This window comes from Durotheca rogersii (assembly GCF_024521655.1).
Source record: "Durotheca rogersii strain YMJ 92031201 chromosome Unknown GGS23scaffold_8, whole genome shotgun sequence".
Classification (NCBI taxonomy): Eukaryota; Fungi; Ascomycota; class Sordariomycetes; order Xylariales; family Xylariaceae; genus Durotheca; species Durotheca rogersii.
In genome coordinates, this window is record NW_026251239.1 from 822,633 (window position 1) to 841,062 (window position 18,430).

The following is an 18,430-nucleotide window of genomic DNA, read 5'->3' on the forward strand; positions in this document are numbered from 1 at the left end:
CCTGAGCACACCACACACACACACACCACAACGCGTGCCTCCCTACCTACCTACCTACCCGCCGACCTGCCTGCTTGCCTACCTGTTTACCTACCGACACGGTAGCATGCGAGGACAACCACGCTCGCTCCCATTCTCCTTTCGGGTCCCAAAAGGAACGTGCCATGCACCGTGAAATTTTCGGGCAGGACTTGGTTTCTCTATCCGGGCAATCCTCCCCCCCAGCGTAACCCGCCAAATTTCCTCTTCTGGCCCCATGCGGGTAGCCTAGCTATCTTTAGCCACCGAATCTGGGAGACCACCCCCGTAACGAATACGTCAGGCGGCGGCAGCAGCAGCAGCAGTGGACAGCATGTGCCAACATAAGAAAGGAAGAAACAAAGAAAAGGGAAATGAGAGAGGAAGAGACGCAGAGGGAATCTAGACTCGAAAAGGTGATCAGATGAGAGAGAGAGGCTGGGGGGTGTTGGGAACATTTGGGTCGCGAGGCGAATTCTCCCCGGCCTCGTCGTATGTGCGGCGGATCGCTTCGGGAGGTCGTACCGTCAGGGGGACAATGTAGGTGGGTAAGTAGGTACATACATAGAACATATCCACTCCTCCTTCTCTTAACCCCCTACCCCCTTTATTCCCAGTATTAATGTCAAAATAATAAGGTTAATAAGATCCGAGGCCAAATCGCTCCGCGAGGGCCATCTTGGTAGATCTACGTACAGGGCGCGAGCTTCGTCGGCTTGTTTTTTTGTTTTTGTTTTCTTTTTTAAACACGAAGTCGATCTGCAGATCTCGCGGATTTACCAGATTCTCACCCCTCCCCCCTCCCCTTCCGCCCCCCCTTCTATGTTTATTATTTTTGTTGGCGGTCATACAGTATGTCAGCGCAGGATCCGGTTCGGGGTACGGCGCCATGGTAGCGTTCCTTTGCTAGAAGGCGTCGAAAGGAAGTCTCGAAGAAATTTTGGAAGAAAGGGGGGGATGCGAGAAGGTGATATCGCCATGTGCCATTGGCGCTAGCCTCCAGTCCCATTAGCAACTCGCGCAGCGTCGCACTGCTATACTAGCACACTTATCACGTCGTCATCGCACGGCGGAGGAGCACCTCCCTCGACCAACCGCACCGGGCGGCTGACGAAGCCTTCGCTCGAAAGGGTAGCAGATAGGAGTTGCATTATTGAACTACACTCGGCCGAGAATGCGACGTCGAGCCCGGTATCGACAAGCTAAAATCCCGTAGGGGACTGAGGGCGCCGTTAACTGTGGAGGAGAGGTTGCATCGGAAAGCTTGGCATGCAAGACAGACAGACCATAGAAGCCCGTCGGCCTGCTCTGTATCGTACGTAGGTGTGTATGTGCATACACACAATGATGCCACTACGTGCGCCCGTCCGATATTACGATAACATCGGGATCATCAGGTCAGTAACTGGCTGACTCAACTTTATGGGTCTCTCAAGTAAGCAGTGCCCATTTTCTTCCTCTCTTTCCTCCTTTCCGCCTCTCTGTCCCTCTCCCTCTCCCCCTCTCTCTCCTTATTCCCTTCCCCCTCCCCCTCCCCCCGGCCTCTCTCTCTCTCTCTCTCTCTCTCGCTCCCCCGTTGCCGCGACAGGGTCGGACATTGCTGCCGATATGACCAGGCGGGCTAGCTAACCCTGCACCGGCATTATGCCCACATGTAGTCCGAGCCCACTACCCGAAGCAGGGTACATACCTGAACGGGTATGTAGTCTCCGCTGGAAAGGGGGGCGAGGGGGCGAGGAGGCGAGGGGGGAGGGGGGGATGGGGAATGCGCTGGAAGCAGAAGTGAAGCCAGATCGTTCAATTCGATCTCGTACTGCTGAGAGCGATATATGCAGTCTACTCTGGGTTGTCCTTATATAAGTCGAAGCGAGAGCGCTGGACGGGAAACGCCAGGCCCCGGACTACGTTGCTCATCAGATGATATCGCCACCCTGTGAATTTCTGCCGCAAGCCAGTCGGGATATTTCTGCGACGCCACGAAGCGTAGTCTCGCTGCAGGGACGTGATCAGACGTTGCGGTTGTTTCAACTATCGGATCCCCGACGCCTGCTATTGGCGAAGCGCCTGTTTCATCCAGAATCTCGTCCAATGCAAGCTGTGGCTCCGGTCTATGCCACGTAGACGATAACCAACTACATTGGCTTGCTGAGAGGCTTCAGAAGGTCGTACGGCAGATGAGACTTTCTGCCGGAGGAGGCTGCGAGAGCGTGGCCGGTAATGATGATGTCTTACGCGGCGGGGCGGTGAAGGCTTGGGAGGGCCGGGTCGACAGCACACCCCGAACCGCAAACCAGTAAACTGGGGCCGATCACTCAGTGTCTCGCGATGCGAAACGGTAGAGAATTCCCTCTGCGATTCGGTGCCGGTGAGACCAAGGGGGTGGCCACGTCGTCGCGAAAATGATCGGTAGCTAGGCCTTATCGCGGAAAGATGCGGCTAATAGGTACGCTCTTCAAGCTCGCGATAGCGATATTGCTCCCACGTGTTCGCTATCGGCGTCTCTACCATGAGGTGTAGATAACGTTTTGCGCTGAAAAGGCATGGGTCACGATACGACGGCGACGGCTAAATTCCGCGTATACGTGCAGAAGATCGTCAAGCCGATCTTCAAGCGAACATCCCGCTGGGGTGGAGTGCGTCGATCGTAGGGCAGTGAGTTCCTTCGATACCTAGCTGTGATCAGCGTGCCCAAATTACGTAGGTATCTCTGCGGACTTGAACGAACCAGATCTACGTATGCTTAGCATGCGGCTCTCGACAGGTGAGATCTGTCTGAATACACAATAGAGAGAGTATGGCGGGATAATTCGACTTCACGAACCATCCCGCTCATGTACGCAGACGGGTGGAAAGCAGGCCGCCTAATTGCGGCCCCCGGCTCACGGAGTCAGAGCCGACTTGTCACCCCGAGCGGCTGCTGCAGAAGCGCAGTACCTGCCGCCTCCTGCCTCCCCTCGTTTACGCTTACCGAATGGTGGTGGACGGGTAAGATGAGTGATGTCTCTTGGTGCATCGGCCTGGGATGGAGGCTCTAGAGTTCACGGGTGCAAATCCACGGTGGTAAGGTAGGGTGGTTAGAGGAATTAGATAGGTAGGTGTTGCCCCAGGTAGGTAGGTATAGGTAGGTAGGAGGTTAGTTGTTGCGCTTACCGCTGCACGATTTACCCTCAAGCATCTGGTACCATTCTCTCGCACCTCCTGGAACGGCAGATTGCCATACTGCCGGATACGGGTCTGTTGGTGAACGCCAGTCGCTCGACCACGAGCCAACCAGCCGTTTGTGCGGAAGCGCTCGCACGGGATGCCGACGGCTGCAATCCGGCCGCTGGGAAGAGCAAGTTGTGTGAAATTTTGCTAGCATCGCCCACCCGCAAGCGAGCCTATAATGGAGAAGGATAATTCGGGGCGGTTAATTATAGAACCCAGCTGGGTAGCGACGCGCCCGGGACGGGGCAGGGCGTCGCCCCGCGATACCGAACGCATTCGGTCAAGGAGAGGAAAAGCGCATCAGCGGTTGTCGCGCGCACACGCGAAAACGGCTGTGCTGCCGATGGTACCTCTTTGATCACGAAGCCAAGTTGGCAATGCTCGTCTAAGACGCTCAGCGCAGGTGCCGGCGCCCCGCGGCGGCGGGCGAAGAGACGACCGCTAGGGATGCTCGAGCGAGCGTACGCATCGTCTGATGGCGGCGCTAGGAATCTCACCCAAGCAATCCCGGGGCCTGGGATTGATCGCGACTCGGCGGCATCCAATATGCCAATCTCTCATGCCGAATGACGATGACAAGAGAGCTCGGCTAGCTCGAGCTCTCTCTCGGGCGCTCGAGAACGCATGGATGCAGGCAGACCAAGGCTGCTTACGTTCGGGGCCACCCGGATTGAGAAATCCGGAGCCCCCTCGACAGCCACATTGGACCTGGCCGGGGTGGATGCGGAAGACAGGATGCAACGGTAGGTGCCTGCGATATGGGGGTGTAGATGGAGACGGAGCGCACCCAGACGCGCTCGTCCGTACCAAGTCATCTCGGAGATTTTTTCTCCTCGTCTCCTCCCCACCTGACCCAGACCGACAGCAAGTTTCGCGTCTAGACAGGCAGGCAGCGGTCCACTCCCACGAGCAGCAGCAAGCAGCAGCAGGCAGAGCGAGGAGGAAGAAACAACCTGGAAGACGCGAGGCGACGGACGAGGGGGGTGGTGGTTGTGCAGGCTGGCCGGTAGCAGTCGTGACGTCACCGGTGGATTCCTGCAGAGGAAATAAAATGAACGAGGCGACGGGGGCCTCTGCATGAGTGCGCTGCTCTTCGAGGGCGCGCTACGGTGGGCGTTGGGGTACTGTGTACTAGGGCTCAGCACCGTGACGCGGCCTCCGCGGCACGTACCATGTACTTGAATATACCCCAATATCGATGCGCGAGGGGGGGAAAGGAGACAGAGAGAGAGGAGAGAGGGGGGAGGGGGGTAAGATTGGCCCACCTCTCCTGCGAAGCGCATCCCTGCATAGTAACGGAGGAAGAGTCCTAAACGGGATCTAGCCCAAGAAGCATCCATATTCCCAGGGCAATACTGCGCAGCATCATGTTTAATATTACTGCCCACCCCATCTTCGGCCGCGGCCTACGTAATATCTCTGGCCGTCGGATTTACCCTATTCGCTTGTTCGGGGGTTCTGCTCTCGTCCGTCGCGCGCGAAGCCTGCCCCCGCCGGTGCGAGCGTGAAGCCGCCGACCGGCCACGAGGAGAGGGCCTGAGGAGGAGAGGCTTCGTGGGGAGCACGGAACCCTACGGTGTTTCACGTACGTCTCTGGCGTAAGGATGGGCCGGGCAGGTTGCGGTGCCTGAGGTAGGGATCTGCCGACCTCGACGATGGAGGCAGATACGCATGTCCCCTCTTAGCTGACATTAGGGTCTCATGGGGTTGATGTATGGTGGAAGTTCTATCCACCATGTGGGTATGCCGTCCACTCGCCCACCCCATTCCCATCCGTCACCTCCCTCCCTACAGACCTGCCCGCTGTCTACCTGTGCCTATCTGTGCCCACCTACCTATGCCTACCTATGCCTACATATGTATGCAGGTATGGGCGTATGGACAACCCAGCTATCCATCCCAACCTTGCATGCATACCTCTACATTCTACCACCCTCTCCTGCAGGTTCGATGTACCTCCAACTTATATCTCAACATCCTGGGTCCATAAGAGTGTTCCCAGTCGGTGATGCCTGCCTACCAGATATCTACCTACCAGATATCTACCTACCTGGGTATCTACCTACCTCCCTCCCTCCTCTCCGCCCCCCAGAGCGATGGTGGGTACGCGGTACCTGAGGTCTCCAGCCGCATAGGGATGAAGCGATACCTGGCCGCGCATCACCACTCAGGGTACCTACCTAACCTAGGTACTCTAGCGGTACCTCCAGGTAGGAGGTAGCTTATCTACGCGGAGAGATGTGCCTGGGTAATGTACCTGTCTCTCATGACGAGAGCCATACTCATAAACGACGAAGCTCAGCTGGGTTAGGTCCGATCCATGCCGTCGCCAAGCCACACGAGCGCGTCACCACACGTGACGCTACAGCGACCATGACCACGGGAATCTCCATCACCGACCCCATATGGCCAATCAATTCGCTATTTAAAAATAAATACGGGGGACCGATCTGTGCACACCCTCCCTGGATTTCCCCCCCCCCTCCCTCTCCCAACTCTCGCTCTACCTATTTTCCTCGGTAGGTAATTTTTCGTGACGATCATTGCCGCACGAACCTAACATGAATATCGACAACTCTCGACTACACACAACCGTGACTTAGGAGGTTATATCAGCCGTCTGTATAAGTCACGACGAGTCCGTATGCCATCTCGCATATGTAGATACCCACAAAGCCTGCCTCGGCTATTGGCACTGCTACTCGAGGCGGACATGTGCCTAGCAGGTCCCTAGTAAATTAGCAGCAGTTCCTGTCGTCGGCAGCCTTGTTTCCTGTGGTTGTTGCGATAGTCTCGATGACGGCGAGGTCGATGCGAGATCCCTAGGTCGGTTAGTCTGTCTCGTAGACAAACCGTTGTAGGGGTTCCCGCATATCTTGCCTAAGTCCGGGCTGTCGTTCCGGGGCCGTGGAGGGATGGACGCCGCTATCATACAGCAACACGTTTAAGTGCGCATAGTATTAAAATATCGAGCGGTGTAATAATATCAAACCCCACGCCGATCTTCTCGTGAAGACAACTGCGGCTCGCGTATTCGTCAGACGGCCGCGGCGGAGAGCTGCAGCGTCATGCTAGTTGTCTGCGCCTACGTAGTAGTATACCAATGCCTTAGCCGGACGGCTTAGCTCGCATTTTGCAAGGTAGGTCGGGACTGCCTATAGAGCTGAGCCAGTCCGGCGAGGCCGCCGTAGGAGGACAGGTCTCGATGCCCGCCGACTCTCTCTCTCGACTGCGGCGGCCGTTCGCTGGTGACGGAAATACGTCACACTGCTCGAGGTGCGGACCTGTAGCAGTATAAGCAGCAGTCAATACATCACGCAAGATGCAATATTAGGAGAAGCTGGTTGCATTCACTGCCGGAATCTCCAGGCAGGGGCAAGTACCGTTAGCCTATCGGACTATTTTCCCTCTTCAGCTTCGTACTGACGATTCCGCATCATACGCACGGCGTGGCCCGAGGGTGTATACCATAATTTCTAAATCGGAACTGGCGCGCTGGCCCCCCGCCGTATCCCTTGTGCAGTTAAACGCCAGCATCGCCTTCGGCCCCCCCCCCCCATATCGACAATAGATAGTCGTGATAGGGACTGATCGTTTGTGATAGACCGGGCAAGCAAATCCTCTTCGTATGATACAATGTACTGAATGAGTGCGTCCATGCTGCTTTTAGCGGCGTCATAGTAGCGGTTTAAGGCCTGCTGAAATAGGGACTAGGGATTAGAACCCATCTACGGGTCTAGCGGGGTTCTAGATATCTGGTCAGGTATATTCTGGGTGCTATAGCGCCAACGTAGTACTCGAGATCTTGCGGGAAGCCCGCCTGTATCGGCCACTCGGGAAGAAGAGATTTCTAGGTGCCTATATGAAGTTAGCTGCAGAAGTATTAGAGACAGTCCTCCCAACTAGCCGACAACGCAATATCGGGCTCAACGTTGCGAGCATAGCCAATATATGTCTGTCGCTCGACCGCCAAGCTCTCAGGTCAGTAATTGTGCTATTTCACTATGCTGCTAGCGTGTTCACGCGGGGGACGAAGTGGGTTGCGACGTCAAGCCTTCGACTGTGGAATAAGGAGGGGCGACTACATAGCATTTCGTATATAGATGCCTACGGACCATGCTCAGTATGGTTAGCAGGATGGAAGAAATAAGATGAAAAAGCTTCCTGAGTGACATCAACCATGTAAATATCGGACACCCATAGCTAATAGGGTAAAAAGGGTAGGACGAGTCTAATAGGAAAAATCTTTGGTATGAGACATGCCCCTTTGTTCTTTTGCCTCTCGGCCACGGCCAACTGCACACTCCGTCAGGATACTAGATGTATCGCTACTTTCCACGACCTAGTGTATCTACCGTACGCTACAGCTAATAGAGATTCCTTTCAGCTGAACCCTGGCGGCTCTATATGATAAGGCCGCGCTAGCCGGCTTATGTGTCCTAAGGAATTTGGGCCGGCCGCAGGGACTAATAATGCGACTTCTATGTCGATAGAGAAACTAAAGGCGCGTCCGGCGCTGCTTGAGCGCGCCCGCGGGGATTCCTACACGCAGGTTAACTGCCTGTAAGCCGTCCCGATGTCACTCGGGCGGGAGAAGCGAGTATACTACGTAGTAGAGCACGCTCCTGTAATACCACGCGATAATTGCACTATTTTAGGCCAGGGGAGGGTACCTACCGCTCGGCATTCTGGCTGAGTACCGCGGCCTAGCACCTCTCTCTCTCCCTCTCTCTCTCTCTGCCCTCTCGCTCTCTCCATGTCTCCGGTGCGTTTTTTATGTCTCGGTCCTGTTTCCTCGAGTTCTATTTTAATATAAAATACCCACAGGGGAAATGGGACAATAACCATAGGGCACATGGACACGGGCCCTCTTGGGCCAGGCCTCAGCCAGCAACATAAGATGTATCCATCGAATTCCGCGCATCCCAGGTTGACAGCCGGGCCAGATTCCCACCGGGTACGTGTACCTGGGCGCGCGTGCGCGAGACTTCCGCGATGGATTTCGGGGAGAGATGCTGCATAGAGACCTAGGGGAGGCAGCTACAAGGGTACGTGATTCCAGGCTGGATACATGTATCGGTACGTACCTTCCGATGGCATGCAAAACCCAGCAGAAGGTAGCATGGGGCTGTAAGACGACCTGCCTGCCTACCTGCATATAGATGTGTGTACCTGTATGTACATACATGCCGACATGCCTACATACATGCATACGTACATGCATACATGCATACGCGCATACTTAACTTACATAGGAGGTAGGTCAGGTAGGCGACGTATACATACAAATATACAAGTCTCCCCAAGTTAGACGTACGGGACAAAAAGGGCGACGGCGACGAACTCGAGCTGCTAGATCTACCAGCCCATAGTATGGGCCGGCTGCATCTGCCCCGGACTGCCACCCAAGCTTTTAGGGTAGAAGGGAGGCGTGAGGTGGGCACCTTTAGGTAGGTAGATACCTACAACGCCCACGGTACGCACGTACCCTGTACCTTGCATTGTCCATTCTCAGAGGTAGGAGGAGCTTGCACTTTCACCAGGGAATAACCTCTCACACATCCAGCTCGGAGGTATAGCTACTTACATGCCGGCATCGAACCCGCCTACTCGCTCCCGCAGTTGGCTTGACTACCAGGTACCTTGGGTATCCTACGGCATAAGGCACGATATATACTGGGCATATGGATCCGTGACGGGCATCCGTGGCCATGGGCATCCATGTACCATGTAGGTAGAGGAGGCAGACCGAAGGTAGGAGGTACCTAAGGTACCTACCTAGGTAGGTAGGTATACAGGTACACGCATGCGTATATCGTACAATTTTCTAGATTATGCGGCCCGAGCAGTTTGAGCGAGGGAGAATGGCTGGAGAGTACGGACCCGATACACGCACATCGAGACGTCTACATCCCGCGCGCACCGCGTACACATCTGGACGCAAGTATAGACAACGCTGGTGCTAAGTAGCGGGCTGTACCCTGCCCGGGCATTGCCTCAGTTGTCCGTTCCATTTAGAACCGTTGCTTACCTATGGGTGAATTGGGATGGGTATGGTCCTCCGTTCCCCTGGATGGACGTACACCTGCCTTACCTCCTACCAATATATACACCTTACGTAGGTACCTAGAGGAGGCCGGTAGATATCAAATCTAGGTAGGAGGTATGTATATATATACGCATACACACACGTATATATAGGCATATATATCTATATATATGTTATATATATGTGTGCGTGCGCAAATGTACCGAACTGCCCGACTTGATCAATGCAGGGAAATCCCACACGCCGTCTCTATCATCTATCTCTGTGCAACGGCGGAAATTCGACATCTCGCACCCCCGTCCTTCTGCCGTCCACCCAGCAGAGCCACACGGCACACACGTTCTCTCTCTCTCTCTCTCTCTCTCTCTCTCGCTCTCTCGCCCATACGCACAGGCAGGTATGTGCACACGGATGGATACACGCATACATATGTAGGTTAGGTAGGTAGGTAGGTAGGGAGGGAGGCATGTATACGCACGCTAGATGGACACACACACACACACACACATACGCACCCACATCGACTTATACATACCTAGGTATGTACGCACGCACGCATACGCCTACGTGCTATGCCTACACATACATATATACCTACGTCGACACCCAACCCGCCAACGCCCACACTTCACACCCTCGCGCACATCCACCATGCACACCCCCTCCCCTCCCTCCTAAAGCTGGTGGATACCGTCCTCGACTCCCGTATGGGCCTGCCTACCGCCTACCTTGCCTTTACCTTATTGATGCCCGTATTTTGTTGGTACCCTCGTACCTGTCCTTTTTCGTCTGAACTGCTCGCTCTCTAATATATACTGCCGCTCACATACGTACAATAATACATCCGTAGTAGGCTCCTCATGTCTTCGACATATCACCATCCCATAGCCCCCCCCCCCCCCCCCCGGAGTGAGCGCTACCAAGCTGCCCAGCTACCAACACCTCTTCCCACCACTCCCTACCTGTCACCTCTGCTTTGCTGCCTCACCTGCCCACACACCTATCGTGTTGTCGCCGCCGCCACCGTCGCCGTCACCACCCGTACTGCTCCCAATCCTGCCAGCCACGACGAGACCACGGGTAGAAGCCTCCCTCCCTCCCTCCTGCTTCGACAACCCCCCACCTCCCCTCCCCCTGAACCTACGTCCTCAGCACAGTATTCCCCAAAGAACCAGCCATCCCGGTCTGGTCCGGTCCTGGGCGGCAGTTAGCAAGAGGCTCAGGCCGAGTTCGACTTTTAAATGAGACAGACAGACGGGCGGCCAGCCAGAGGGAGGAGATTAAAGAGAGCCTCGGGACTCTCTTCAAGTGCCACCAATTCCACCTGGGACACCTTATTAGAGTCGTCGAGTACCCGCCACGCAATCTTTTAGTGAGCTGTACTATATTACGTCCAGGTCGCACTTCTATCGAATCGGCTCTTCTTCATATAATCGCTTTCCGTCTGCTCCCTACCGCCTACATAACTACGCTGCCGACCTGCCTGCTCTTCTGTGCTCGCCTTTTATTTTATCTTCTATTTTTATACCGCTTCTGCGCTTCATTGCTCTGACGCAACTTCTCCCGCCTCCGCTCCCCCCTAATATATCTTGCCTTCGCCGCCGCCCCTCCCCCCCCCGCGATCGTTCTAGACGTCGCCCTGTGCTGCACCGCAGTCTTGCACGATATTCCCATCGTTCAACCTCGGTAGCCGACGAAAAAGCCAACGAAAAGGCGCCCACGCACGCACGCGCTGCTCACCACACCCCCCCAGGCGACTTACACGGATTACGCACGCCGCCTGCTCTTCCTCTCTATCCTTCTCACCCTTCTCCTGCGCCGCCTTTTCGCAACTGCGTCACTCCGGAAGGGGGCACGTCTTGCCGGTTCGCATGCTCCCGCTTCGCCTGCCCAACCTGCTCGCTTGAGGGCTTCCCGTTTTTAGGCACATTTTGTAAAAACCCGCGGAATCGCTGTCTTGCGACAGCTTCCGTTTGAGTCACTTTTCCAGATGTTTCGACAGAGGTGAGTAGTGCTGGATGATGCCCGGACCCTAGTTCGTGGTTAGCCCTCGCGTGCGTTTCTACTAGGCGGACAGGGCATCGTGAGAGTGGCATGATCTCTCACACGCCTCCCCCGTTAAATGCCTTGTAACCTTGCTCGCCCGCGACAAACCCCGTCCTCGTTGCCTCCCGCTCGTTTGCTGACCATGTGTGCGCACTTGCGCAATCTAGGACCAGCTCTCAGAAGCCTGGCGACGAGCTGCTCGCCAACTTCCGACAACAGTTCCCCGAGATCACGTCGGTAACCTCTTCGGTGGCGGGAGCGCCGGCGCAGCTTCCATTGGCTTCTGATAACTCGGTTCTCGCTCCGCCGGGCCCAGAACAGTATGTCCGGCTCCTCTCAGACTCACCCCGGCGCTCACAAGTGAAATTCTCTTTGTCTTACCGCACGGCGTCCATTAGTTTGCTGGTGAGGCGGTGCAAGCGCATCTCGCATCTCGGAGCTTCAAAAAATATATATATATACATATACAGCGCGGGGTACTGCGCGGCGCCCACCCTCAGCTCGAACACCCACTGCAACACTGGACGCCCACGATCCTCCTAGTAGGGATCGGCACAACGATGTAAATTCGCTGAGCTAACAGCCGTAATTATTTCCAGACACCAGAATTCTAGTCAAGATGTCTTCCGAGATCAGGACCCCACGCCACGCGCTTCGGGCGCCGAGTGGCGGTTCACCCCCTCGATGCTAGATCCCAACTCCTTCTCCTTTGGTACCTACGCCAACCAAGCGCCGGGCTACTACACGCCCACGCCCGGCGGCACCAACACCGTCTACCACCCGCAAGCGGGCGAATTGCACGCGCCGGCGGTGGGCATACCTATGGGCCTCGGCACTCCGCTCTCCCTCCCTACGAGCGAGGGCGCTATACAAGCCGGGCCGGCCATGATGGACCTCGCCCAGTTCCATCAGGGGATGCAGGCGCCGCCACCGTTTCAGCAGCCCTTCAACCCGTTCATCCAGCCGACGCCGCCTCAGCCCGCCTTCGCGCCCTCAACCTTTGTGCATCACGACACCGGCTACGAGACTATGGATCACGACGGGTCGCCTTTCGACTCGGACAGCCACGAGGAGCACATCGGATCCATGGACGCGACCTTCCACTCCAAGTCTCCGCCTAATATCCTGGGTTTCCAGCCCAAACAATTCGGGACGTCCATGGCCCACCTATTACCGCTCTCGGCCGAGAAGTTCCGTTTCTATTCGACCTTGAACGCGCCGACGGCGATGATCAAGCACGCGGACGAGATCCCGGTAACTTACCTCAACAAGGGGCAGGCCTACTCGCTATCGGTAGTCGACACCGCAGCCGCCCTACCTATCGTGCCCGGCACAAAGTACCGGACATTCGTGCGTATATCTTTCGAAGACGACCAGCAGCGGCAGAAGCCGGGCGTCTGCTGGAGCTTATGGAAAGAGGGTCGAGGGACCAACGAAGCACATCAGCGCGGCGGTAAGTTGCAAGCGGTCGAGTTTGTCGAGGCTGGGCAGCCGGCCGAGGGCGACGACAAGCGAACCCGCATCGAGCTCGAGAGCGCTTCGTTCGACGGGTTCTCGGTGATTTGGACGCCCGGTGTCATCAACGGCGTTGCCGAGTGCAGCATTGCCGTCCGCTTCAACTTCCTCTCGACCGATTTTAGTCACTCTAAGGGTGTTAAGGGCATTCCGGTGAGGCTATGCGCGAAGACGACCCACCTGACGGCTCCCGATTCATCTCCCTCATCGGACCAGGCCTTCGAGATCTGCTACTGCAAGGTCAAGTTATTTAGGGACCACGGAGCGGAGCGAAAGCTCTCCAACGACGTGGCCCACGTTAAAAAGACGATCGATAAGCTGAAGCAGCAGATTGCTCAGGCAGAAAGCGGAACCAAGGACTTCGGCAAGCGCAAACGAGGGGGCGGTTCTCACGCCAAGGGACACGATCATCAGCGGCCGGGGAAGGCCCCGAAGCACAAGAGAACTTGGTCCATGTCGTCGGCGAGCTCGGGGGGCGGAGGGGGCGGCGGTTCGCGGCCCTCGCTCGAGGACGACCTCCATTTCAAGCTTCAGACGCTGCAGGACATGTTTACTAGCACGCGACCGGTGAGCATCTTGTACCTGCGCGGCGACGAACTCGACGATCCGGATCTGCATCCCGTGAGCCTCCCGGGGGAGCCTACTGACCTAACCAAAGCCGACGCCAAAGACAACGCCGCTTGGCAAGCCAGAAGTGGGCGGAGTTCGGTAGCTGCATCCTCGCTCGTCTCTCCTTCGCCGAGCTCCATGTCTTTACATTCGCAGTCGGCCAATGCCACCCAGTGGAATGACTTCCAGAACGGCGCAGAGCTGGCGGCCCTCCGACGAGTGGCCGACGCACCCACCAAGATCGCCAAAGTATCCGAAGACGGGAACCTAAGCGGGTGGATAGAAGCCCTCGGCGTCGACCCCTCCTACAAACCACCCGCCGAGAACCCGATAAAACCCGTCGCATGTTTTTACGTCGTTCGTCGACAACCGTCCAATCCCGAAAAGCCCGAGCTATACAGGGCGGTCTACTTGGGCCAGAGGACAATATCGGAGTTCGTGACGCGAGTTTCGGCGAAGTGGGCCATCGATCCCAGCGCGGTCGTGCGAGTCGTCCGCGTCCTCGAGACCGGGCTCAAGGTCGAGGTCGACGATGACGTGATACAAGTATTGGCCGAGGGCCAGGACATGACTCTCGAGATCGCTGAGGTCGACCATAGCGTGCCTCAGCTCAAACGCGAGTGGGACACGATGGCTGTCGACGCGCCTGAGGGCGACAGAAACTCGGCCCACAGCGCGTTCCGCACCACCACCGGCTTCGAACTACGAATCGCATTCTAACTTCGGCGGATATTGATACGAATACCTGTCTCTTCTTCCAATTCTTTTTTTTGTTCTTTTTTGCTTTCAAGATACTTGAGGCGGATGACAAACTCTGGGATCTGCCCCTTCCCGCCACGTTTGTTAACGACCACGAACACTTATTATACCCAAACGAAAAAACCGGCGGATTTTGTTTGATTTATCACATATGGCGTTCGAGTGGAGCGTTAAAAAGACATCTACCCCCTAGGCAAAGGGAAGGGGGGGGGGCGACGCTGCTTTCTATCCGCTTCCTCTCTTGTCTCAATGGATCACCACCTGGATCGTTTAGACTTATAATGCCACATACATTAGAAAAAGATATGGGCCTGTATTATCATCTATTCGAAATTCGAGCACTACCTACTACCACTAGGACACCATCTCGATCAACCCCCCTTTGTTTTCTATTTCCTTGGCCACGAATTATATACCCAGGAGGGATCATATGCGCCCGCCTCTGCAGAGCGCGAAGTGTTTTTTTTTTCTTCAAGGAGGGAATATACTCGGGACGGCAGTACGGCTAAGCTAGGGCAGTCTAGGAGGAGCATATCGCATAGGAAGTGAACCAGCAGTTCTCCCTGCGAGAATTTTCATCTTGAAGAAAACCCATCTTTTCGAAATTACACAGATTTTAGGCAGGGCACGGTTCTTGCGAAGCGAGCGGTTTTTGGCAGTATAATGCGAAAGCGGAAAGGTGTTGAACGGGGGCGCGGTGTGTGATGCCTTAGAGGACCAGCGCCATTGGAGTCGCATATCGACTCACGTGCTAACCACGGCCTGCCTGCCTGCTTGTCTAGCCACAGAAGTATACAGCTTAGGTATATAACTATAAGCTACCCGTCTCACGCGGGAACATGGAGAAGCACGTCATCATACTCCGTCTGGGTCATCCTACCGAGTTCGATATCCCTCTTTTGTTTTGCCGTGCCGTGAAGACGATCGCCGGGGTTTCGCCCTACGATGACTAGCCTCCCTAAGCCATATGCCATCCCCACATACGTAATTCCTGGTGTTTACTTACCCCAGTCTAGCTGGATAGCTACGGTATGCCCTTTTAATCTTCCGGCAATCATCTGCGTGGCTAATCTGGCTACCACGCACTATTGCGGCTACCCGGTGGCGATCCTGATCGACGAGCTTGTGCCTAATTTTATTGGCATCATGGGTTATGTTACGATGGTTTGGTGGTTACGGCAGGACACGCCGGCGAAGGATCGCCCCTCGTCGAGTTTCCCGGCGGCGGCACCCCTTCAAACGTTGTTTCATTAAAAACAGGGGGGTTTTTTTTTCTCTCTTTCTTTTCCCTAGAAAGAACATTGGGGTAACGCCGTCGAAAGGCTCTTCTTCGCCGCCCTCACTCGCTCTACTCGCGCGGGTCTCCGGGCCATGGTCGCATTGCATTCCAAAGGGCTGAAGGCGGCCCTCTCTCACGAAGCTCAGGTAGGAGTGCTGCTACGTACAGAGGTAGTAGATAGGTTAGGTTAGGTAGGTACTGCATATTACCTCTAGGCACGTCCCTCCATCCATCCATCCATCAATCCGACCATTCATTCTCGTCGGCAATACCTAGAATGCATCCATACCACTCAATAGGCAGCGCAGGATACGGGCCTGGCCTGCCCCCATTCTCCTTGCGTATTTTCTCCCGCTGTTGGGCAAATTGCGGGCACCGCCTTACCCCGGCGCGTACCTACGGTGTAGGTGTTTGGAAGCATGCAAGTGTACGTGATACCTAAATACCCATGGCGTCTCCCTACATGTGCGACAGCATGGCGGTCCTCGGCAAAAGAGGACGGCATAAACAACATCGATACCTTGCCAACTTGCCGCCGCCGGATGCACCCGCCGAGGGGACCGGGGGGGGGATGGGGGGGGTTGTGGTGTGGTGTTTAATAGGCAATACCGGAAGCTCCAAACTTTTCATGACAGCATCGAGCCAAAATTGCAGATACGTCGTCGCCTCTATTGGTAGACGGGCAGACCAAATAGGAGACAGAGCCGCAGAGGGGGAGGCGGAAGAGCAGAAGAGACAGAGAGAGAGAGAGAGAGAGAGAGCTGTGGAGGCGATGTACGTGGAGGTGGGTATTGTGCATATGGTAGGTGCCTACGTAGGTACGGCATGTAGGCGGGTTGTCCAGCTACAGTAGACGCAGACGTCGGTCGCCTTCTACACGGCAAGTTCCAGGCAGGGTCTAACAGAGTCACATCGGGTCTTTGGATATTCAACCTCAGACTTTCAATTGGGACCTCAACCGCATCCTCTTCACCTCCTCGCGTAATTTCCGTACCTAAACCACCACGCGTACCTGGTCTCAGTACGTCGAGGAGTTGCGTAGCAGACCGTTAAGGCGCCTACTCGCTCTACTTTCTCCTCGCCTTGGGTACCCTTGACCTGCCTCCTCTCTCGTCGCTGGCCTCGCCGGCAGAGTGCTGCTAGCGTTATTGCCAGTGACAGGCAGCTAACTACCTATGGTAGTTAGCTGCCTGTCACTTACGTTGGCTGGTCAGGCAGGGGACCCTCCGCTGTGGCTACAGTGGCTGGGGGGGAGGAGGGGGGGTGCGTTACGGGGCCCGTCGGGGCGTTTGATTAGGCTTTCGGCTTCTGGAGCGTGTACCTACCGTATGCAGTTTAGGCGGTTCCGTTCCTGTCCGGCACTCAGGCCCACTAGAGGCACCAACGGGACACCGGCACCAAGACACCGGGTTGCATAATCTGCAGGTGATGCGAATCCTCAAATCTCCAACTTGCTGATCTTCTCTCCCCTCTCCCTCTTCTTCCTCCTCCGCCTCCGCCTCCTCCTCTCCCCCCATTCGACAGTCCGGCTGCCCTTATCTGGCGCATACCTACATACGCAATAGAGCTAAACCGTCCCATTCTCCCTAGCTGCGAGGGTGGAGGGGGGAGAGAGAGGGGGGGGGGGGGCAGAGGGTTTCCCTCAAATCAAAAACACTTCCTCCCCATTTCGTCATCTCACAGAAACAAACCCAATCAGACCGGCGATGCTACCGTAGGTGCGCACATGGGGTTGCCGAGAGAGAGGGGCGCGGAAGAAAAAGAAACGAAACATCGACATCGGACAGGCTTGGTCGGGAAACATTCATTTCAATCTGAGGCACACCCCAGACCCCGCCCTGGTCCGGAAGCCGGCGACGTCTGGTGTGTACCCTGCGCGATTTGCTGTTTCAAAAGCCTACATCGCTGCATAAACCTGCCTGGACCCGCCCGCCCGTCGTCGGTAACTCATCTCCCGCCGTGTGGAGTGGACAACCTCAGCGAGCGGTGTTTGGGCAGGCGAAGGCAGAGAAGAGAAGGGCCGTCGGGCCATATTGGCCAAAGCAAGTGTCATTTCTCGTGGGATGTCGTGAAAGAGACAGGAGGGGGGTGGGCGGGGGAGAGCAAACCTCGGTTCGGACATTCTCCCATCTGACCTCTCCCTACCGCCTCATAACCCTCCCCCCACCCAGCCCGACACCACCTCGTAGGGCGAAGAAGGGCTTCTATGCTTACCAATAGGCCGTGGCGGGTCCCGCCGCTGCCAGCACTGGGTGCTGGTAACGGGCGCTGGCGAAGACGAAGATGGCCTGACGTTGGGATCCCCTCGAGGGCCGCGAATCATGGCCAACGCCCGGGCTCGACCGGGGGGGCAGTGCAGAAACCGCATATCTCCACTTGCCGTGGCGAGTGGTTTGCGCGTCCCGGGGGCTGGCATGACTCGACGTGCGGCTGTCTGGTGTGTCACCGCCATTACCTGCCGCCGTGCTCCAGGCCGGCGAAAGCTCCCTTCGCCCAGATGCCGTGGTACCTACGTGGCCCTGAGATTTTCAGAGGCTAGAACCCGTCATACCCAGCCGACGACGCTGTGATACGTTGTCCCGCGACGCGGGCGCTGTCACAAGGCTCTCGAGTCGGCGTTGGGTTGAGACGGATATATTCCGCTACCTCGATGCCGGGTTCGCCCAGCCCCGAAGCCATTAACCCCCCCAGGTTACGATGCAGTGTTTTTTTGGAGAAAAAAAAAAGAAAGCAGAAACCGAGCCTGTTCCACCTGTCCGATACCCAAGCTGGCGTTGCTGACAGCGTTTACTAGAGAATTCGGTCGTCTCGCGCGCCTAAAGCCTTCCGGCTTACGATGCTCGGAATCTCGTCCAAGCCGTCGTCGTGAGAGCCACATGTGATTTTTACCAGGGCGTGTATCAGCATCAGCTCTAGCCACCCACTTGTGTGTTCCCGGCTCCCAATTC

At 56.1% G+C, this 18,430-nt stretch overlaps 1 protein-coding gene across 1 annotated transcript; it reads left to right on the top strand.

The window, feature by feature from the left end:
• The first annotated feature begins 10,875 nt into the window (after positions 1–10,875).
• Positions 10,876–14,324, top strand: GGS23DRAFT_513916 (CP2 transcription factor-domain-containing protein). Its single transcript, XM_051514581.1, has 3 exons — positions 10,876–11,278; positions 11,488–11,640; positions 11,920–14,324. Exons 1-3 carry the CDS (start codon positions 11,265–11,267, stop codon positions 14,162–14,164), a joined length of 2,412 nt encoding a protein of 803 aa, XP_051372495.1. The 5' UTR covers positions 10,876–11,264; the 3' UTR covers positions 14,165–14,324.
• The last annotated feature ends 4,106 nt before the right edge of the window (positions 14,325–18,430 follow it).

Bases quoted from the DNA above. Each gene is read 5' to 3' on its own strand.
- GGS23DRAFT_513916 (XM_051514581.1), top strand. The intron at 11,641-11,919 runs GTATGTCCGGCT...AATTATTTCCAG, and splicing joins GCTCCGCCGGGCCCAGAACA to ACACCAGAATTCTAGTCAAG.